Source organism: Coenobita brevimanus, chromosome 85 (assembly GCF_032717465.1).
Source record: "Coenobita brevimanus isolate Jiangsu-jjx chromosome 85, ASM3271746v2, whole genome shotgun sequence".
NCBI lineage: Eukaryota > Metazoa > Arthropoda > Malacostraca > Decapoda > Coenobitidae > Coenobita > Coenobita brevimanus.
Window position 1 is genome coordinate 191,296 of NC_137038.1, and position 24,318 is coordinate 215,613.

Consider the following 24,318-nt stretch of genomic DNA (forward strand, 5'->3'; position numbering starts at 1 on the left):
TGAAGGAAACAAAGGAGTGAAGGAAAGAAGGATATTCTACGATAAAAAAGAGAGGAAAAGGAAGACCGCGAGAAGGAAGGAGCGAATGAAATGGGACAGGATGAGAGAGAGAGAGGAAGAGGAAGGAAACAAAGGAGAGGGATGGGAGGAAGGGAAACTGGGAAGGACAGAGGCAAAGAGAAAGAAGAAAACGAAGAAGAGAGAGGAAGAGAAAAGACAGAGGAAGAACGAAACAACGGAGAAAGGGATGGAAACATAAGGTGGAAGAGGGAGATTCTAAGAGGGGGGGGGAGACAAGAAAACAAAAAACGAGAGAGAGAGAGAGGGGGGGGGAGGGAGAGGGGAGGTCAAGAAGGCGGAGTCCCTCAGCCGTGAAGAAGATTCCTTTTCTACGTTTAATTTGTCTCGTTCCCGCACCATCTATGTCTGGAGTCTCTCTCTCTCTCTCTCTCTCTCTCTCTCTCTCCAGGCTCTTACGAATGTGAACCCGGTGAACTGCAGGCTAATGTTGCCCTTTTTCCACAGCTCACTTTCATGCTTTCGGGGGATAGGGATGGATTAGAGGACGCGCGTACACCTGGGTAACTCCAGTGCTCGATCATATTGGTGCCACCACATGAAGGCGTTCCACACCCCACACACACACACACACACACACACACACACACACACACACACACACACACACACACACACAATCACTAATGTCACATGAGTTCTCTCTCCATACACACACTCCTTTCCTAATTTTCCTGAAACACTAATACTGGTGACGGTAACAATGAAAATGAAACGATTATAACAGTGATAACGGGCAGATCACACACGAATAAACACAAAAACAAATAATATAGTGTGTTTAACACCTTCACTACTCAGACGTCATTTCCACTTTATTCTTGTAACCTCCAGACGATTGTATTCAGTTCTGGGAGGAATTTCTGAGGTGGAGGGTTTAGATACAGCCTTCATTCATCCCCCCTCTACAACAGGTCTCCTCTGAGCTGAATAAACTAGCCTGGAGGCAGCAAGAATAATAATACCTGTAATTATGTTCACCTGAAAATAAGGAAAGACGTTCTAGGTATGAAGGAATTAAAAACAGAGGACAAAAATATCTCTTCAATACTCACCGCCTTTTTCACGAAGGAGACGAAGCCATATCCCTTTGACTTGAGTGTGTGGGGGTCCCTTACCACCCGACAGTCACTGTGGGGGGAGTGATGAAGGTTAGTAAAGCACTGCAAACATTACTGAGGTTGGGGCGGCTTAATATTGTAAGCATTATGGGTGGGGCGGTTAGGAAGAGACTGTAAACATTATGGGTGGGACGGTTAGAAAAACACTGTACACCTTTTGGATGGGGAAGACTAAACATTTTGGGTGCATCAATTGTAAACATAATAATCTTACACATACCTATTTTGTAAACAAAAGAGTAACTATTTTAGAAGAGGTTTATACAATGTTGTAAACATCATGGATACGGTAAACATTAACATATAATTATCTTTCACACATCTATTTTCTAAACATAAGGGTAGGTCTACTCTAACAATAATAGCATCTTACGACTCACCCTTTAGAAATCGTCTATTGTTAGCTAGAATAACACACGAGGGGTGCGCGCGCGCACACACACACACACACACACACACACACACACACACACACACACACACACACACACACACACACAAACCGCATCACTACCACAGAATACCAAGCTGCAAAACAACAAACGCACAACTCGTGTACCTTAATTCCACAACCTCACACGCACGCAAATTTGAGTGAGCTTTAGGGAAGTAGGAAGGTTACGAGCGGGGAGAATTGCGTGAGTGTGTGAAAGTGAGAGTAAGAGAGGAAAGTGAGAGGGGAAATAAGTGAAAAGTGGGAAGTGGTTGATATTTCCTTTTCTCTCCCTTTCATTTCACCTGTCTCTCCTCCTCTTCTTATTCCCCTTTCTTCCTCTCCACTCCCCCTCCCATCTCCCCTCCTTTCTCCTTTCCAGTCCTTTTCACCTCTCTCTCCCTTTTCTACCCCCTTTTTCCTCTCCTCCCTCCCCCTCCTCTCCCCTCCCCTCCCATTTCCACAGTTTCTTTTCATCTCTAACTTTCTCCCCCGCTCTCCCTCCCCCTCCCCGTGGACCAAATTGAGTATGCATAATAAATATCACTATTTTCACTTTATGGGGCTTAGGGTATGAAGTGTGAGGGGCGGCAGGGAGGGAGGGAAGGAGGGAGTATGGGAAGTGAAGGGGAAAGGAGAGAGGGGAGGGGTGGGCAGAGAGGGGAGGGAGCTGAAGGGGACAGTAAAGGAAAGAGAGGGGAGGGATTATCAAGAAGGAAAAAAGTAAGAGAGCGAAGAGGAAGGGGAGGTAAAGAAGGAAAGGAAACGAAGGGGAGGGGAAGGGGGCAGAGACGAAAGGAGGAAAATGAGCGGGACGGACCAGGGGAGGTTGGAATGGGAAAAGTAAGGGACAGGGAAAGAAGGGGAAAGGGGAAATGGGAAGAGGGAGAAATGGGAAAAGAATGTGGAAGGGAAATTGAAAACAAAGAACAGGAAAGGACAATATATATATGAGAGAGAGAGAGAGAGAGAGAGAGAGAGAGAGAGAGAGAGAGAGAGAAACAATAAAGATATGTACTGACCACACCGCTTGGTCAGGGCTAATGGTTGTAATGATGAGTGATAATGGTGGTAGGGAGAAATAAAGGAACGGTCACATGGTTGCAGTGGTGGTGGTTGCTATAATGTTAGTTGTGGTAGTTATTAATGGCGGTTGTGCTAGTTATTAATGGCGACGGTAGTGGGAGTTATAAATGGTGTTGGCTGTGGTGGTTGTGGTTAGTGAGTGGATGCTCTTGGGGTTGAGAAATGGTTGTGGTTGCTGATTTGCTAAAAGGTTGTGGTATCCATCACCTTCTCTCTCTCTCTCTCTCCTTTTTCCTTTCTTTCTTCCCATCCCTTTCATCCTTGCTCCTCTTCCCTTCCCTTTTCTTTTCCTATTCTCTTTTTTGTTCGCAATTTCTCTTCTTTTACTTCCTGTCATCTCCCCTTCTCTCTTCGCTACCCTTCTCCTCCTTTTCTCACTTCTCTCCTTTTCTTCCTTTCTCACTCCCCCTACCCTTCCCTCTCTTCCCTCCCCCTCCTCTGGACCAGTCATATTGGGCCATATTTCCCCTAAAACTCTCCCTGATTGAGCCATCTCTCCCCTCCCTCCCTCTCTCCCTCCATATCTCTCCCCTCTCTCCATCTCTACGTTATGTCCTTCATCCCTCCTTACGTCTCTCTCTCTCTCTCTCTCTCTCTCACACACACACACACACACACACACACACACACACACACACACACACACACACACTGACCGTATCGTCTTCATTATAGTGTTCCTCCTCGTAACATAGGGTTTGGGTGGAGTCACCCCCTCCCTACACTATTGCCATGTTTCCTAACCCTACGATGTATAACGCCTGTGGTTTGTGTAGTAGGAATGATACATAAACATAACTCATACTAATATAACTGTAATGAAAGTGCTGACATGTATCAAGGAAGAATAAAACTATTCTGCATACTATATTATACGATAATAGAGAAACGTGGCATAAAAATTTGGCAGTGTTGCTCTAAAAATATTCTAATTATTATTTACTTCCCCAACACTTCTAACATTGCTAATTAATTTAGCAAGTATAATTGCAAGAAAATTTGAAGGGATAAAAGTGGGAAGAGGCGATCCTTTCATAATTAAAATAAATATATCAAACAGCTCTGGGGTGGCAGCACTCACGCGACACGTGTTTGTGTGTACGCTGTGGGAGGTCACCAACCCCCTACAGGATTTAGGCCTATTGGGGAAACCTCTATAAAAAACGCGCCGTGACTTTTACCTCAAGGGTGGTGCGGAAATAAAGTCAAAATTATAATCCATACATAAAAATGGAAGTAAAAAACCATGGATGACACATAACAAAATCTAGCGAGAGAGAGAGAGAGAGAGAGAGAGAGAGAGAGAGAGAGAGAGAAATAATAATAATAATAATAATAATAATAATAAAACTTTATTTCCACTAAACAGTGGGTATTCTTATACATTATACAGTAGTACAGCATACAGTATGAAAGTTCTATACACAATATAATACAAGTTGATACATATGGTGGAGAATAGTGACAGAGAGGTAAATGGTTTAAAAGGTGTGGGGACACTTAGGTTAAAAATAGATCAATTAAGGGATTTAGGAACGAAGGCAGTGGGAAGGATTAAGACAGATGGGATTGTAAGATTAGGGAGTTTGAGCAATAGGGTAGAATGTATGCTCTCAATAAAAGTATAGCAATTATCAACGGCTAATTATTATACAGGTGTTGATGGTGGGGGTCTATATTTATAGGAGGTGTTGGTGGTGGAGGTATAGCGGGTGTTGTTGATGGGGGTGTTGTTGGGGGTAGGGGTATAGGGGGTGTTGGTGGCAGGGGTATAGGGGGTATTAGAAAAACGGAGATCACAAGAGGGAAACAGTGTCAAGGTCATCGCTGATGGAGAGGTCAGCTCGGAAACGTGGCAACAGTGCAGGGAGGGGGTGACTCCACCAAAACCCTACGTTTCGATCTGTCAGACTATAGGTCCGTCTCTTCATAACAATAACAGCTTGAAGGGAGGCCTCAGGAAGGAAGGAAGGAAGGAGGGAAGAGAGGAAGAAAAGATAGGGAAGGTTAGAGGGAGGGATGAGAAGAAAGATGTACTGAAAAGAAAAGAAGAGAGAATGGGTGGAGGGAAAGGAGACATGGAAGAGAGGGTGGATGTAAACGAGAAGTGGATGTAAACGAGAAATGAAGAGAAATAAAGAAGGATGAAGGGAAGGAGAGATGGGGAAAGGAAAGTGAGAGAGGACGGAGAGAGGGGAACTGGAGGGAAGGAGGGAGGAAGACAGAAAGGTAGGAAGGAAGGGATGTCAGATGAATGAGATAAGGGTTAGGAAGAAAGGGATAAGGGTTAGGAGGAACGAAGGAAAGAACGGAGACAAGGAAAAAGGGATGGAGAAAGAAGTGGGAGGGGAATGGAGGATCCAGGAGACGGTAGGAATTTTTCTCTACCTCCTGACATGACTTCTCCTCCAAAAACCTATCATTTAAACCACTAACTTCACGCTACTCATTAAATTACCTCACAATAACTTTATACACAAACACTCACTTTTTCCTCTTTATTTTCCTTCCACATAAACATCGATATTTTTCCTTTTCTTCTTCCGTATTTTCCTTCCACATTTTTCACCAAGCCAATCTTTTACTGCTGTTTCATTCAAATTCTGTATTCCGAGGACTTCTCTTGAGTTCACAATCTTTTAATATACTAAATATTTCTACGACTATTTTACATGAACTGATATCTGTTTGTGATATATATACTGTACATATATACGCTATACTGGTACAGCAAGAATATAAATTACTTCTTATGCAAAAAAGGAACTACGAAGGGCTGGGATCTTGCAAAAGTTGTTCCTTCGAAAGAAACTTGAACGCAGCAGACCCCAAAGCAAGACGGGTTCATTTCGAGATGCCTGGACACTGTGTTTAAAACAATGGAGGTCATAGGCTGAAGGAATAATAATGCAAATACAATACTAAATGTTAAATCTGACCGTGTGCAAAATATCGCAAATGCGTCGTAAAAAGATATCCACATTTTATCATCATCACCATCATCATCCGGATATCTTTTCCCACCCTAGGGCTGGGTGAGGTCCACATTTTACCTTCCATTAATTCTCATTTATATATTATTTTCCTCGTCACCCTCTTTAATTTTCCAACACACTCGATTGATTTCCTCCGGTATTCACTTTAATTTCCCGATATATTTTCTTTAATCTCCCTTATATATTTTTCACCCAAGATATTCCATTTAATTCCAAAACATAAAGTATACTCGTTAATTTTCCCTCTACTTTTTTACCCCCGAAATTCTCTTTAATATTCCCAACACAAACTCTATAATTTCCCCTCTCTCACTAATTAACAACAAATTCTCTCTAACTTACCCTTAGTATTTCCCCCTCTCTACAACCTAAACATACTATCTTTAATTTCCCAACACATTCTCTTTAATTTTCCTATTTTTTTCCCCTTACACATTCACTTTAATTTCCCCAACACTCTCCCTAATTTCTCACCTTAAACTCTGTAATTCCCCAACACACCAGATTTAATTTCCCCAGACACTCTCTTTAATTTTCCCTACATATTCTCTCTAATTTTCTCACATTATTCCCCCAACTCCCCTCCCTTCCCCTGGACCGGCTGCCATTTTCCCTGCAGGACAACAGTGGTGGGGAAATTCATTAATCTTCATGTGTGACACCCGGAATCTGCCTCTGTGTGTGTGTGTGTGTGTGTGTGTGTGTGTGTGTGTGTGTGTGTGTGTGTGTGTGTGTGTGTGTAGGGAGACATCTTGCACAATCAACCACACTTAATCAACCACAGCCACAACTAAAACACCCATCACAATCACCATCACATTCAGGCACCAAAACGATAACATACCACAGTCCATCAAAATCAACCAAAACCACCATAATCAACCACAACCACCAATCAACCACAGCTACCACAGTTACAACAATCACCCACAATCCACCATAGTCAACAACAGCCACCACAATCAACCACACTGCAAAGCAGCACATTAATTAGGAGGCTAAACAATATTTCTAGCTGGTTAAGTAAGTGTCATTAGGAGAGAGCTAATTATCTCATACCTTCATTATTATTATTATTATATTATTATTATTATTATTATTATTATTCTATGGCCTACGATTACTACAACCACTATTAGTAATAATTTGAAGATGATGGTGATGATGATGATATGACAGATGATTTAGTACATTATCATAACCATCATTTCTCTCTCTCTCTCTCTCTCTCTCTCTCTCTCTCTCTCTCACACACACACACACACACACACACACACACACTTCTACATGTACTTTTCACCCTACACATCATAAGCCTCCCACGCCTGTACCTTAAGCCCGAAGCACTGGGTGGGGGGAGGGGTCATTTCACCACCAACAGCATACAAAATCTTTACATACATACACATACATACATACTGTACATACACGTTACTTCTACTACTAATTAACCATTGTTTTTCATTATTATTATTACCATCATCATTATTATTATGCTCTTTATTTCTCCACAATCTCCACTTTCATTCCCATCCCTCCTTTCTCTCCCCTAGATCTATCTTCTCTTCCCTCCCCTCTCTTTCTCTCCCCTCCCTCCCCTTTCACCCACCCAAGCTGATGCAACACATAAAGCACTTCCCTCCCTTGTAATGTCTCCCTCCCTACCACTTTCCCTACCTCCCTTCCTCCTTCTCTCCCTATCCCCGTTTAATTGTCTCTTTCTTCCTCCCTCTCTCCATCTTCCTCCATCTCTCCCTCACTGCCTTTTCATCTTCCTCCCTCCCGCCTACCTTCCTTTCTCTTTCTCTCCCCATTTGTTACCTGTCCCTTCATACCTTCCCTTTTTCTCTCCCTTTTAATGTCTCTCTTTATATCCCCCCTCCCTTTCTGCTTCTCCTCATCCCTGTTTTCCATTACTTCCCCCCTTTTTTCTTATCTCCGATCTCTCGCGTTTCTTGTCCCTCTCTATAGCCTAGTTATCTCTTCACACTTCTTTCCAGTTCTTCTTTCTTCTCCCTCCTCTTTCTGTGTCTGCTTTCTCTTCCGTGTTTATCTCCGCTTAGCTGACATTCTATCCTGTCTTCTCCCCCCTCCCCTTTTTTTTTCTCCCTTCTCATTCCTCTCATCCCTCGGTTTCAGTTTCTTTACTTTGCGAGTTTCTTTCTTCTCGTCATTGCTCTTTCCCTCCCTCTTCTCTCCTACCCTAGTTTCTCACTCCTCGTTTCTTTTTCTCTGCCCTCAATTCCTCTTCCCAGCTTTTTTTCTTAACTTATCCAGCTGTACAGCCTCTTCACTCCTCTCCTCTTCTTACTTCTTCTTTCTTTCCTCCTCTCCCCTCCTTTCCTCCCTCCTTCCCCTCTTCCCCTCTAGCCTAACCCCCCCCTCCCGAGAGTACAGGTTGAGATGATAATGTCTGAGGGGTAGGCGACGGAGTAAGTAAAATTTATCACTTCTATTTCGTACAGGACAATAAGAAGACCCCCTCCCCCCTCCCCCCTCTCTCCCTCCCTCTGCTTCCCTCCCTCATCCCCCACTCCCCAGGGAACCCCACTCCCTCCATCCCTACATCCCCTCCATCTCATATAGTTCCACTCGTTTTCGCCCTTATTAGGAAGGGGCGAGCGAATGGGTGTGGGAGTGAACGATGGTTTGTGTACACGTTTATCTCTCTCTCTCTCTCTCTCTCTCTCTCTCTCTCCGCTTTAATTTGCTGGACATTCCAAAGTGGTATGAGTGGGAGGGAAGGGTAGGTGGGAAAGAGGAGAGGAAGACAGGTGGAGAAACAGACGTGTGGGAGGGAAGTGAGAGGGAGACAGAGGAGTGGAAAATGGGAGAGGAAAAAAAAAAAAAAAAAGGGAAATAAGTGGAAAGGCGGATGGATGGGTGAGAGGGAAGTAGCAGAAAGAAAAGACAAAACTGAGTGGATGCGAGTGAGATAGATGAATAGGTGGGATGGAAGCAGGAGAGATAAGTGGCAGAAAGAGTGGGAGAATGAGATAAGTGGAGAGATGGAAGGTGGGTGGGTGAGTTAGGAGTTGAGGAGACAGAGAGAGGAGTGGGAAGTGGAAGGGGGATAAAAGAGAAGAGAGGTGGAAAACGACTGAGTGGGAGTGGTAAATAAGAAAGTGAGATGGTTTGCGATTATAGTAGAGAACTGCGAGGGGAGGAGCAGGAAGGAACAGATGAATGAGGATATAAGGAAAGGAGGTATATAAATAACCAGATGGAAGAGGGGTATAAGTAGATGGGACAGGAGGATGGAGGGAAATGAGAAAAAAGCTGAGTGGGGGGGGGGGACATCGCAGACAGACAGGTAAGTGGATGGGAAAAGTTACGGGAGGAGAAGTAGAGAGGTTCTTTCATTATTTTGCTATTTTCTGATAATTTTCCTTGGACTGAGATTTTTCTTAAAGTGAAGGGGTTAAGCTGCCTTTATGAACCCTGCCACTAAAACAGATGTTCCAAGAGTTGAATAAACTCGTCTGGGGGACGCAAGAATGAGAGGAAATGAGAAGGGAGGAAATGCTGATAAAGAAAGGAGTGAGAAATGAGTGGGTGGGGAGTAATAAAAAATCATAAAACCCAATGGAATGAGGGATTTGGTGGGTTCGAGTGATGACTGAGATGGGGAATGAATGGGGGAAAATGAATGAGGGAATGAAATACGCGGGACTGTTGAGTGGGAATAGATGGGGGAAGTCCAACAAGTGGTCATACAGGATTTCTGAGGAGTGGGAATTGGGGAAATAAGTGGAAACATGAGTCGGAGTGGGAATGAATGATGTCAAAAAGGTGGGTTGAGTGGAAAAATGAAAAAGGGTGGAAAAGAAAAATATGAGTGGGAATACGATGAGCAAGGATGAATGTGAGAGAAGAGGGAGAGGAGTGTGAATGCATGGAAAGAGGAAAATGCAGCAGCTGAGCGGAAGTGATGAGTGGGAATGAGAGGGGTTGAAGGGAGGGTACGAATGAGTGGGGTGAGTAGGGGGAGTGGGGAATGTCAGCACATATGGTGATAACATGGGTCTCAATGGCCCATTATAACAGAACAGAACATATAACACACTCTCTCTCTCTCTCTTACACACACACACACACACACACACACACACACACACACACACACACACACGTCCACTCAGAAACTTATATTCCTATTCCTCCTTTCCTTTCCACTTCTCTATTTACAAGCAGGAAGAACAGGTGAGAAAGGAAGGATGGTAAAGAAAAAAAAAAGAACGAAAAGAAGAACGAACGATACAAAGTGTGTGTGTGTGTGTGTGTGTGTGTGTGTGTGTGTGTGTGTGTGTGTGTGTGTGTGTGTGTGTGTGTGTGTGTGTGTGTGTGTGTGTGTGTGTGTGTGTACAAAAAGCATCAGCGTTGTCCACCTCTCTCTCTCTCGACTGGTCAGATGAGTCTCTTTGTACTCTTAATGGCGACCAGGGACCCCTCACCTCTCCCTCCATCATTCTCTCTCTCTCTCTCTCTCTCTCTCTAACTTCCCTTCAGGGCTTACGAATATCAGATTTAATGCACTCCCTCCCTCCCCCCCCCTGCCTTTCTCTCCCTATCTCGTTCTTTCTTTTCCTCTCTACCTCCCTCCCTCCCTCCATCTATCCGTCTCGCCCTCCATCGGTAGTTTCCTCCTCCCCTCCCTTTCTCTATCTCTGTCCCTCTCTATAATCCTGTTTTCCTCCATCCCTCTCTCTCTTCTTATATACTTGCCCTCTCCCTCCCTTTAAGTAACTTTTAATCACAAAGACAACATCCATCACCTCAACTACTCCTACCGTCAGTACCATCATCTCAACTACACCTTCCGTCAGTACCATCATCTCAACTACACCTACCGTCAGTACCATCATTTCAACTACACCCACCATCAATACCTCCATTACCACAATACCAAAACACTCGACATTTAATTACATATCGAAAGCTACCTCATTAACAACCAAACCCACAGACACTATTAACTTCCCAAACTAACAATACTACCAAAACCAACCTTCTACACACAACTATCAGTCACAGTCACAACTAAAACCATCACAATACTCACAACTACTACCACAACCTCTGCTACACCTACCACCTACCACAACATCAACTATAACAAGTGGTAGGAGAATGAAGCTTAACAGACTTCACAAAAACAACTACCACAAAAACCACACCTGCCATAACTACCGCAATTATCACACCCACCAAACCTACCACAATTACCACATATACCACAACACCACTTGGCACTACCACAAATACCACACCTACCACAACTGCCAGGTAAGAGGATAAAGCCTTTACTACCAACTTACCACATTGGTCTCCCTGTGAGTCTTGCTGTTTAAATCTCCCAGGGGAACACCAATGCTCTTATCTCTCTCTCTCTCTCTCTCTCTCTCTCTCTCTCTCTCTCTCTCAACCTGCCTCCTATCCTTCCCTCTTTCTCCCTTAGGCGTCTTCCTCTCGCTCACCAACTTCGTTTTTCTCATTCCTCTCTCTCTCTCTCTCTCTCCAATTTATTATCCATTTTCTTCTCCCACATGAGCAGATGTACACACACACACACACACACACACACACACACACACACACACACACAGTGGTTCATGTGGAGAGTTAAATTATTTTGCTTCCAACAGAATTCCCTTTGTGTTTTGTTACCTTTTATCCTCTGTGTGTGTATGTGTGTGTGTGTGTGTGTGTGTGTGTGTGTGTGTGTGTGTGTGTGTGTGTGTGTGTGTGTGTGTTGACACACACTTCGTTTATTTTTATGTGTAACTAAGCTGATTTACATACCGTATACATGTAAGAAATGTGTGCGTGTCCACCGTGTATGTGTACAGTATATACAGTATGTGTCCGTGTGTGCTGCGATGATCATGTGCAAAAGTGTATGTAGGCCTGTGTGTGTGTGTGTGTGTGTGTGTGTGTGTGTGTGTGTGTGTGTGTGTGTGTGTGTGTGTGTGTGTGTGTGTGTGTGTTGAGTATGAACAAAACTTTCTTGATTCTTGTCTCTATTTTCCTCCGTCTCTCCCTACCTCCCTCCCTCCCTCCCCTCTTCCCTTCTCCAGCCTTTTCCCCTCCTTTTTGTAGCATAATCTCTCTTTCTCTCTCTCTCTCTCTCTCTCTCTGAGGTACCTCCGGCAGCGCTTAACAAATTAGCAGCTTATGGAGTGAATAAAAAGAGTTGGGAGGAGTGAGGGAAGTTGTGTGTGTGTGTGTGTGTGTGTGTGTGTGTGTGTGTGTGTGTGTGTGTGTGTGTGTGTGTGTGTGTGTGTGTGTGTGTGTGTGTGTGTGTGTGTGTGTGTGTGTGTGTGTGTGTGTGTGTGTGTGTGTGTGTGTGTGTGTGTGTGTGTGTGTGTGTGTGTGTGTGTGTAAGTAAAATACGCCAGAATAGTGGTGATGGGTTAGAAGAGAGGACTTCTGACCGAAACGACGCTAAATCTAACTCCAGTAAGTTGAGCAGAGAAGTGTGGAGATCTGAATACCGTTTGAACAATAAGAGATCTTTCATAACTCCAACCAGTATATCATAAAATACCCAGGCTAATACTCTAGCACCAGTCCTGGCCTAGGCCTAGCATGTTGTCTTTCTTCTCGGAGGTCCATGAGGCAGTAGACAGCGATAAACCTTACGATATTATTTATCTGGACTTCAGTACAGCTTTTGATAGGGTCCCACACGAAAGGTTAGTTAGAAAGGTTCGAGCACACAGTATAGACGACGGTACCTTAAAATGGACAGATTTTGGTTGAAGGGACGAAAGCAGAGTGTATTATTAAAAGAAACTAATCGGATTAGGGATTAGTAACTAGCGATGTACCGCAGGGATCAGTACTCGGTCCCATATTATTTATCATATACATACATGATCTAGACTTAGGAATGACTAGCAGTATAAGCAAATTTGCTGATGACACAAGAACTGGGTGTATCATTAACGGGGGCGTTGGCACTGCCTTTTGAGCGGTACATCACAATTCATCCATGGATACCGTAAAATTGCCAAACAATACCCTTGGAATTGAAGTATAATTCCTTAGATTATAGGATATTCCCCTAGAATAATTCTGGAAATAATTTGAACTTTGTGAAAATTATTACTTCAATTTCAAATGACTACTACCATGAACCATACTTATCAAATGTTTTTTGCTCATTCTCTTACGAAAGAATAACTTTTTGGCAACCATTAGCAGAAAACCAATTTTCAGTATCTCTCCTCTGAAGGGATAACGAAGCTGTTCCTTATAAATAGCCAGAGAAGTGTGTGATTTCTGAGGAAGAAGAGGAAACACTAATGACTGAATATACATTCCTCTATTTCCTCTTATCAAAATATCAAGTCCAAATTCCTCTTCAAATTGAAAAAAAAAAAAAATGCTCAGACTGGTGAAAAAACAACAGAGTTATAACAATTTTAAGTGAAAAAAGTTACTTTCGAGAAAAAGCCCCTTAAAGATTTAACGGCCGACCTTTAAACAGTGCGGACATTTGAAAGGCTCCTGCACTATAATTACCCGTATATCTTCAACCCTCCTCCGTCGAACATTTTTCTTCCTCACCAACTCAAGTTTTCTGTCTGTTTCAGGTACGTCTAGCTTATTTCAGTTGCTGAAAATCCAAGCTCAGTTCCACCATGATCGTTCATGTATCCAGCATTCTAGTCACACACAGCCTTAGCAATTGCGTAGTCCAGCATCTCCTCGTTTGCACTTATGTACTTTGAGCAATAACGCCATATTCTAGAGTGTATGTGTTCATTTGGATTTTGGGTTTTTCCAAGCAAGCAACCAGATAATAATTTGTCACTAGCGAGCCCCTTATTTCAGTCACTACGGAGCCTCTTGTATTCAGGTAACTCTTTTCTGGTAATATGTACTCATCGTTTTCCAAGTGAGCATCAGTTTCATGAGAAACTAGCAGTTTCCTCTTCTATGCATTTGACAGTGGCTGCTGGCTGGAGTCAAGTGCGCCTGGTTAAGCTGACAGGGACGCAGTGGAACCTTGCACAGGTGTTGCTTGTTCTCTCTCTTTTCTCTTCCTGATCCGTTCTTTTCTGCCTTTTTCAAGGTTTTTACTCCTTCTTATATTGCACCTCTTTCGCCTAGGTATGGTAACAGGTGCGGAAGTGGGAGGATAAATAAAACAAAGAACACCTCTAGCGGTGTGAAACATTTTCGCTTATAACTGAAGTCACATATATTAAACCACTAGAACTACGAATATTGCTATTAATATTGTTAATAATGCTGCTACTACTACTACTACAACAACTATCACTACCACCAATAATAATGATAATAATAATAATAATAATAATAATAATAATAAAAACCCTTCTAAAAATGTGGCTAAATGATAACAGGTAGGTGCTCCCAAATTCCCAGTCTTCATTAAAACTGTAATCACATGTAGAGAAAGATAATGACTCTCTCTCTCTCTCTCTCTCTCTCTCTCTCTCTCTCTCTCCGTTCCTTCTCTTCCCTTTTCCTTCCGTCAATTATTCATTTAATTCTTCCCTCTTTCCCACTTCCTAAATCCGTGTTCTCTCTTTCTTTTCCTCTTTTTATTCCTTGCCCTTCCCCCTCTCCCTGTCTCTTACACACACACACACACACACACACACACACACACACACACACACACACACACACACAAAGAAAAACTGGAAGCAATTTCTGTGTTTCTTTAATATGATACCCCCGGGCACTCGCTCCGAATACTTATGCCTGTAACTGTCTGCCTTGTATCTCTTTGTCTCTCTGTCTGTCCGTCTGTCTGGCTATCTACTTGTATTTTTGAGTACCTATGCGTATGACTGTCTATATATGTTCCTCTAATATATTTCTATATATATCTAAGGGCACCCTGAATAGCTTGTTTATCTATCTATCCGTATGTGTCTGAATCTATCCAGCTATATACCAGTTATGTTCGTCTATGTATATATCCTCCAGTTATATATTTATTCATGCTATACCTTGGGTTACATTCAAGTTTAATTATATCTGTATAAATAGCAAACTATAAGCGTTGGTGTCTTCCCTTATTGGATAAAAAAAGATCTACCTACCTATGTAAGCAGAAAATAATGTATGCATGTATGTAGGCAATTAAATCACTTAATAACACGTGATTCATAGATACGCTGTTCTAAATTTTCTCCCTTATTTCTGGTTAAAAATATTAAAATAAGAAAAATATTACATACATGAAATATAATTCTTTATAAATAAATTAATGGATAACAATGAATTTTATACAGTACTGTGAGCACAGCTGAGGAATGTTGTGGTATTAAGTTCTTAAGATGGATTAACAGGAGGTGGGGGAGGGGATCATCAAGTCTACAGCCCTAACCAAATTCTCTCTCTCTCTCTCTCTCTCTCTCTCTCTCTCTCTCTCTCTCTCTCTTTCATATTTAGCTATGTGAAGTAATCAAAGACATAACCAAGCTTAATAGAAAATTACATATATATAATGTCATTAAACACATGCATGTGAATTATAGCCAATAGAAGACCGGTTTATGTAAACATTACAAAACTTGTATAAATACACAGGCAGCCATATCTATGCATTCATAGAGAGAGAGAGAGAGAGAGAGAGAGAGAGAGAGAGAGAGAGAGAGAGAGAGAACACAAGAACATAAGAAGAGAGGATAACTGCACTAGGCCGGTTGGCCCATGCTAGGCAGCTCCTAGAAGAGTAACTAAACTACTAAACAGAGATAAGATTAGCAAGGAAGGCTCTCCCCCGCCTTCCAAAATCCTCCAGCCGAAGCCGGCAGGAAAAAGTTAGAAGGAACACCACGCAGTATAGAAAAACTGGCGTGGAAATTTTATAGGAAAGTGTGAAAGGAGAATAAGAGACTATTATACTGTAACCTGAAAAGGAATAAGAATGAATTAGTGCCGGTTGGGAGATTTTTTTTTTAATACCCACCCCGACTGAGAGAGAGAGAGAGAGAGAGAGAGAGAGAGAGAGAGAGAGAGAGAGAGAGAGAGAGAGAGGGTAAGTTACAAAGATAAAACAGAGTAAGAATATAAGACAGAAAGGAATGGGAAAGGAGAGGAAGGGACAAAATAAAGAGCGAGAGCACAAGAAAAAGGGAGACGGAGGGGGAGAGAGATAAATGTGGGTGAAGGGGCGTGGATAAAAGCAAAAAACAGAACTACGGAAAAGAAGGGGGAGGGTGAAAAATAAAAGGGGAGAGTAAGAAAAAAAAAAAAGGGAAAAGTAAAAGAAGAGAGGGGTAAAAAATCAGGGGAGGCTTTGGATTTGGCCTAGGGGGGGTCTGCGCTCCCCAATTTTGAGTGTACATCCTCCCTCTTTTATCCTCCCAAAAACAAAAGACAGAAATACGGAAAGGAGGAGGAGGGGGAAAAAATAAAAGGGGAGAGTAAGAAAAAAAAAAAAGGAAGGAAAAGGAAAAGGAGAGAGGGGGTAAAAAAAAATCAGAGGGGGCCTTGGGTTTGGCCTCGGGGCGGTCTGCGCTCCCCAATTTTGAGTGTACATCCTCCCTCTTTTATCCTCCCCTCGGGTCAGACGAGGGTGGAGGGGGGAGAAAAATGGGGGAGTAAAAGGAGGGAGGTGAAGGAAATGGGGGAAGGAAAAAGGAGGGGAAGGATGGTGAGAGATGAAGAAAGCAGAGGAAGGAAACGAGAGAAAAGGAAAGGCGAAAAGAAAAAGAGAGGTGAGGGATGTGGGAAGAGAGATGAGCCGTAGGAAGGTGTAGGAGAGGGGAGATGGATATGGGGAGGGTGGGAGGGAACAAGGGAGGGAAGGATCAGAGGGAGAAGGAGAATAGGACGAGTCGATGGAGAGGAAAAGTTCGAAATCCATGTTGCAAATATTCACATCCTAGTGGTCAGTGGCGATGACACACACACACACACACACACACACACACACACACACACACACACACACACACAGCCATTATAACACTTCCACTTTCACATGAATCACGTGAACATAAACCAGTCCCCTTTCCCATTCGTACTTCGCCAGCATGGAGATGGGTTAAGTCCGGCTACTACTCTCCCTGCAGTGGATCTTACACGAACTGTTTCACTTACATTATCTGAACATACATAACACAAACACCCACAAATTTACTCGTATCTAACTCTTGTGTTTAACTGTGTAAGTGTGTGTGTAAGTCTAGTTATGTGTACGTAGTCGATGGATGTATCTTCTGTGTATGTATGCATGCATGTGAAAAAGAAAAATAGAAGTATACTAATAAGTCTACACGTACTGTGTGTGTGTGTGTGTGTGTGTGTGTGTGTGTTTTGGTTCATGTGTGTGTGAGCTGTTGAACCTATGTGTGCGTGTATTTATGTATGTAAGTGTGTGCACCGCTGCAGACTACATGGCGTCATTTGTTTGGTCGGCTAGGTTCATTTTCAGCCAATCAGAGTCCGCCTTACATTTGGGTGTCAGCCAGTAGCGTGCTGGGACTGGGAAGGCATTGGCTGAGATAGGAGGGACTGGGATTGGATGGGTTCTGATGGGAGAGACAGGGATGGAATAGATGGAATAGATGAGAAAGGGTGAGACGAAAAATGCGGATGAAAGAGATGGAAAGAAAAGGGTATGAACGGAAAAGGATGGGATGGAAGAGAAGTAGAAAGGAAGGAGCGATGTGGTACCACAAAAGAAGAGGGGGGAAGGAAGGTGGAAATGGAATGGTACCGTATGGGGCAATGGGGGCAAGGACAGGCGGAGATGCGAGACGAAAAAAAGGAAGGGAAGGGAAGATAAGAATTGCACGATCTGAATAATGATCACTATAATAATCACTATTACTATTATCATTATCATTCTCCTCCCAATGTCATCATCACATTCACCATCACCATCATCATCACAATAATCAGTCATGCCCCCAAAACACAATAACAACAACTAAAGTACAGAACAATAAAACAAGGATCTAGGCAAACCCATCGATAAAGACGACGAAAGGGAAAAAAAAAAATCCATGGGGCAGAGGTTAAATTAAAAACAAATGAAGGGTGAAATAAAAGTTTGTGAGTTTCTTGAACTGCCTACGGGAGAGTTAAGAGAAGGAGAGGGAGGGAGGGAAAGAAGGAGAGAGGGAGGGGGTGAGGGAAGGACAGAGTGAGGAGGGGGGTAAGGAGAGGGGACGGGAGGGGAGAAATGGAAGGATGAAGAAAGGGGAGGGGAGGGGAGGGGGGAGTACAAATTAAAGGGAGAAAAGAAGGGAGGGGAGAGCAAAGGCAGTGGGAAGGGAAGGAAGGAAGGAAGGGGGAATGGGAAAGAGAGGAAAGGGAAGAAAAGTGTAGGAAGAGAAGTAAATAGGTAAGAAGAAAGGAAGGGAGGGGAGAGCAAAGGCAGTGGGAAGGGAAGGAAGGAAGGAAGGGGGAATGGGAAAGAGGAAAGGGAAGAAAAGTGTAGGAAGAGAAGTAAATAGGTAAGAAGAAAGGAAGAGAACGACAAAGAAGGGGAAAAATGCAAGAGAGAGAGAGAGAGAGAGAGAGAGAGAGAGAGAGAGAGAGAGAGAGAGAGAGAGAGAGAGAGATTTTTGTGCTTGTAGGCTTAATCTCTTCTCTCTTCCTTCCTGTCTCTCATCCTCTTCCTCCTCTTTCCCACCCTTTCCAATGCCTATTCTTCTTCCTTCTCTTCCTCCTCTATTTTCCTTTTGCTTCATAGCCTTTTCCTCCTTTTCTATTCATATTCCGGCAAGTACTTCTTTGCTGTCCTTCTCATTCTAGTAGTACAGTTACTCTTCTAGGTGCTGCCTAGCATGGGCCAACTGGCCTACTGCAGTTATCCTCATTTCTTATGTTCTTATCTTCTTGCTCTTCTCATCCTCTTTTTTTCCTTTTCTTCTTCCTTCCTATTCTCTCTTACCCATCTTTTTGCCACTACTCCACCTATTTTCCTCTCTTCCTCCTCCTCTTCTTTGTCATTCATTTCCTTTACTTCTCTCTATTTCTGCCCTCAGTTCAATCTTGTTATCGTTCTTCACTCCCTTGCTTTCCTCTTTTTCTTCATTCCTATCTTCCCTTCGGCTCTCTCCCTTCATCCCTTCATTTCTTTGATCCCTCCCTCCCTATCCGCCTTCCAAATTCCCTCCTTCCCTTGCTTCCTTTCCTCCTCCCAACCCTTCCTTTCCCTCTCCCTCCCCTCCTTCTTTTTTCCCTATCGTCATCTCTTTCCTTCTTCCCTCCCTTCATTTCCTTCCCCCTTCTCTGTTAGGCTTTTACCTGCCAATTTATTTGTTTCCCTCTTTTTCCTCTGTTCTTTTCTTTGCATTCTTTTCTCCTCCTTCCCTCCTTGCTTACAATCTCTCTCTCTCTCTCACTCTCTCTCTCTCACACACACACACACACACACACACACACACACACACACACACACACTCGATTAATCAGTCTATTTATCTATACACATGTCCACACATCTAGGTCATCAAATCTCTGTTTATTGAATTATTTCTCCATCCATCCATCTGACTCTCTCTCTCTCTCTCTCTCTCTCTAGGGAAAGAAGGGGAAGCAAATTCTCTAGGGTGAGGGGAGAGAAAAGAGGGAAGGGAGGGAGGGAGGCAAATACTCGTAACAACAAAAGGAGAGAGAGAGAGAGAGAGAGAGAGAGAGAGAGAGAGAGAGAGAGAGAGAGAGAGAGAGAGAGAGAGAGAGAGAGAGAGAGAGAGAGAGAGAGAGAGAGAGAGTTGGACAAAAAGACAGACAGATAAGATACATATAAACCGTTAAGTTCATTTCTTCCTAGTAATTTTTTCTCCAGTCCTTTTCCCTCTTTCGTCTCTGTATCTCTTCTTTTCAGTTTTTCCTCCTCTTCTAAGTCTTTTTATACACTAAAATTTTCATTTTCTCAATCACCATCTTCTCTCTCCTATTCCTATTTCATTTCTTTCTCCTCTCCCTCACCTTCATCTTCAAGGCTCCATCACTCCTCCTCTCCTTCCTCATTCTTTCCCCTCTCCTCTCTCTATCCCTTTTCACTTCTTTACTTCTCTCTTACTTTATTCCTTCCCCTCCTATCCCTTCTCTTTTCCCAATTCTCTGTTTCTCTCCTCCCGTCGTTCTCTTTGCTCCTCCTCCTCTCTCGTATTTATATTATCCCTCCTCTATCGCTTCTCTTTTCCCCTCTTTCTCACTTTCCTTCTCTTTTAACTACTTTACACTCCTTCACTTTCTCTTTTGTCCTCTTTTTTCTCTTTTTCACCTCTCCTCCTCTCCCCTCCTTTCTCTGGCTTTCGTTCACCCTCCATTCTCTTCTCAATCTCTCCAACTTCCACTAATATATATTTCCTATCCTTGCTCTACTTCCCCTATCCCATCCTTTTTTAACCTCTCACACTCTCTCTCTCTCTCTCTCTCTGGGCCTTACTCAGTTTCTCTTTGTTTTCATTTCCTCCCGCCATCTTGGGTTATATTTCTCTCCCTTTTCTTGTTGTCCTCTCATTCTTGTCACCCTTTTTCTTCCACCTGTCTCGTATACATTTTCTTTTTTCCCTCCTTCTGTTTTGTGTCTTCTCTCCTTTCTTTTCCTTCTCCTTGACTCATCCATTCCTTTTCTTGCTGTTTGATTTTCCCCCCTATCTTTCCTGCATGTCACTTCAATTCCATTTTATCTCTCCCTTTCTCCTTTCCTTAATGCTTTCTTTTTTTTCTGTCTTCTTTTCCTTCTTATCTTTCCTGTCTGCCCCATCTCTCACTCTCTCTCTCTCTCTCTCTAATTCATTCCACTCCCCCACCTTCCTCCTACGCCTTTTTCTTCACCTTTTCTCCATCCAACTCCTCCTCCCTATCATGCCCATCTATCTCTTCCCCAGCTTTACCATCTCCCTCTCTTCCTCCCTACTATTTCTCCCTCCCTACCGTACCCTCCCTTAACCACGTTCCTCCCTTTTTCTTACCCTACTTCCTCTCTTCCCACTCTAACCCCCTTTCCCCTCTCCCTACCTTTCCTGTACCCTCTCCCTACTCCTTTTCATTCGTCCCTACCCTCCCTTTACCCTTTCCCTACCCCTTTCCTCCCTACCCATCCTCCCTTTACCTCCTCCCTACCTAACCTAAAGCCAGTGGACAAATAATCACAGACAAACCCAACTGTTATAAGCCAGACTCCAGAATGATCTCAGGAAATACCCAAAATTACCTGCAGTGGCGCAGGTACAATTTTTGCTTTCCATATTTCGGCATTAAGGTCTTATTTATCTAGGCGATTCTTGAGGTTGTTCGTGTGGGGGTTTCTTTGTTCAGTTCACGCACGGGTGGCTTAAATTAGAGATGGCTTGGGGGTGGCTTAGCTTGGTGGTTAGGGTGGCTTAATTTTCAGACTGGATTAGAGTGAGCTCAGGTTAGGAGAGTAGGTATGTTAATATGCAGGGACAGAGTTGTGACGACAACAACAATAATAATAATAATAATAATAATAATAATAATAATAATAACAATCGTTAATACAGGCTTAGTCCAAACAAAGTAAGCCTGGGATTATTAAATTACGCTTCTTAAACAAGAATAATTCAGTCTGATTTTGGACAGCGTTAGGGCATAAGTTAGGTTGGGTTAGACCAGGTTGGATTGTTAAGCCAGGCTGGATGAAGTTAGGTTAAGTCAAGTTGGATTAAGTCAGGTTGTCACGTTGGATTAGGTTAGGTTAGCCCAGGTTGGATGAAGCTAGGTAAGATCAGGTTGGATTAAGTAAGGTTTGACCAGGTTGGATTAAGTTAGGTTAGGTTAGGTTGGATAAAGTTAGGTTAGGTCAGGTTGGATTAAGTTAGTGTAGGTCAGGTTGGATTAAGGTTACACTGAATTAACTCTCACTCCGCCCTGTTGATTACTTGCCAGGCATGAGTGAATTCTGAGAAGCGAACTTGTTCGGTATAATATGAGCTGGATGATTTTTTTGAGGAAGAGAAAGAAATGAAAACTCGTGAGAAATTACTATCATTGCTGAAATTATTATTATTGTTATTATTATTATTAATTATTATTATTATTATTATTATTATTTATTATTACCATTATTATTATTATAACTCAATTTCAATAGGATATACAGAACCATCTCTCACCTCACGATTTCCTCCTTCCCATTCCTAATCTCTCTCACCCCCCCTTCTCACCTCCCTCCCAATCCCAGCCACTCAGCACTATAATCCAAATTTCTCACCTATCTCCTAATCCCACCCCCTCCCGATTCCAGCTCCTCTCACCATTCACGCTCATGCTATCTCTTTCTCACTGACACTGATTCATTCTCTAATTCCATGCTCCTTCTCTGATCCTTTTAATTTTTCTTCCCTTTTTTCCTTCCTGCCACACAACTTCTTTAGCTCAATCCATTCAATCTTTTTATCTTTTACCATTCTTTCCTCTCTCTCTCTCTCTCTCTCTCTCTCTCTCTCTCTACCGTGGTTATGATTACACGCGGTTATTATGATGACAGAATTCGTGGTTGTGATTGAGAGTGGTAGTTGTGATGGCTTAGCGGGGATCTGACTTTTTATAGAGCACGACTGGGAACCCTAGGCTCTATCTCCCTTAATAACCCTTACTTCTTCTTTAAAAGTATTATTTCATGCCCTTTAGGTTTCCATTACTCATATTTCTTCACATATACATAGTTTTTGTTTTCGTGTCAGTCCCCATTTTTCATCATAATCTGTTTGTTTTGCCATTTCATTTTCACGTGTTCTACTTTCATTTCGTATAATTTAGTATTTTTTTTTCATATTTCAAGTTCGTGTCATTTGTCAATTATTTCATATCTTCTTTAAAATTTGTGACTTTCATATTTTTTATTCCTGTAAGTTTCATTAATTCTTTCACTCTTTTCTTTTTGCCATTCCCTTGAGTTTTCATTTCTTTAACTTCCCTTCAGCAGTGATTAATTTTTACACTTTTGTAATTCTTCCACTTCCCTCAGTTTTAATTTCTTCTTTCACTTACCGTACTTCATTACTTAATTCACTTTCTTTTTCATTACCTTTCATTTTTTCCATTCTGTCTACTTTCTTAACGGTTCATTCCTTCTTCCATTTTCTTCAATCTTATTCATTCCTTTCACTTCTTCACTTTCTACACTCTTCTTTCATTCCTTCTTTCTCTTTCTTGACCTCCCATCACTTCAGCTTTTAAAATACACCTTCTGTCCTTCCTTCCTTTCCTCATGCTATATCAGTCTCTATTTCCTCATTTCTGCAGACTTTTCATACCTTTTCATTTTTCTTTGCAACTTTCTTTTTCTTACAGTTGTTCAATCACCAATATTTCTTCCGGTTACTTTATTCAGTCTTCTTATTCCTTCTTTCAATTTTTCCTCTGTCCTTCGTTCACTTCTTCCTTTCCTTCTCGTTATCTTCTGCTTCCTGTTACTCTCACCGTCCTTTCTTTTATCTTTCACTTTTCTTCTTATTTTCATTTGTCTTCATACTGTCCATACAATCTCTCTCTCTCTCTCTCACACACACACACACACACACACACACACGCACGCACACTTTTATCCCATCACACAATTCAGCTTACTCCTCATCCCACCATTATCAGAATTTCCTTCAGTTTCTCAATTTCTCCCTGCCGCTAAATCCTTCCCTTCTCCTCCCTTCCTCCTCTTCCCTCCACCTCTCTAATTCTTCCATTCTCCCTCTCCCTTTCCCCTTCCATTATCACCCCGAACATCCACACTATGCTTTTTCCACACTGTTCTACAGACGCCCCGTTAACTCAACGTATCCGTACATAATGTCGTGCCTTGGTTATTTATTATTTGATTATCCATTATACATTACTTTCTCTTTCAGGTTATTCAGACTGGTGGCTTATTTTACTGAATGTAACTTTTCCTTTTCAGTCTTTCCTATGGAATTTCCATGTCAGTTTTTCCATGCTGCATGGTGGTTTTTCACACTTTTTCCTGCCAGTTTTAACTGGAGAGTTTGGAGGAGGGGTATCCTTCTTGCTTTTTTATCCTTATCCTTCAGCATGTAGAATTAGATCTCAGTCATAGTCTACTCTGTAACAAGCAGCCTTGAAAGGACCATAAGGTCTGCTGCTGTTTGCTTTCCTTTGTACTTGCCCCCCCCCCCCTCTTCTCTCCATCCTCTAACTCTTCCCCTCTCTCCCGTCCCTCTCAACATTTCCCCTCCCTCCGTACCCCTTCCTCCACTTCTTTATAACCTACCGTCTCCCTCTCCTCCATTCCCTTCCTTTTCTCTTCCCCTTCCCTCTCCTCCCTTCGTCTCCCCCTTCTGTTCCTTCCCCTCCGTTCCCCACCTTCTCCATCGACTAATCCCTCCCCTTCCTTCTCCTCCTCCCCCTCCCTTCCCCACCTAACTTATCGACCCCCTACCTTCCTTCCCATTCTTTCTTAATATTCATCCTCTCCCCTGTTCCTCCCCCACCCCCAACTCCTTCCTCATTTATCTACTCCTCTTCCCCACCAAACGTATTCAACCCCCCCTCTCTCCCTCTCTCTCTCTCTCTCTCTCTCTCTCTCTCTCTCGCTCTTTCCTTCATTCGGTCACCTACCTCCTCCTTCCCCTCCGTCCTGCCTTCCTTCCCAAAGCTTCCTCTTCCATTCATAAAT

The 24,318-nt window shown here is 42.7% G+C and overlaps 1 protein-coding gene across 1 annotated transcript in view; it reads right to left on the minus strand.

The window, feature by feature from the left end:
• Positions 1-24,318, minus strand: part of LOC145410329 (cytotoxic granule associated RNA binding protein TIA1) — a 1,031,692-nt gene that overhangs the window by 75,815 nt on the left and 931,559 nt on the right. The window contains exon 5 of the mRNA XM_080280462.1: positions 1,134-1,209. Within this exon, the coding sequence (XP_080136588.1) occupies positions 1,134-1,209 (76 nt within the window). The remainder of the gene's footprint in view (positions 1-1,133; positions 1,210-24,318) is intronic.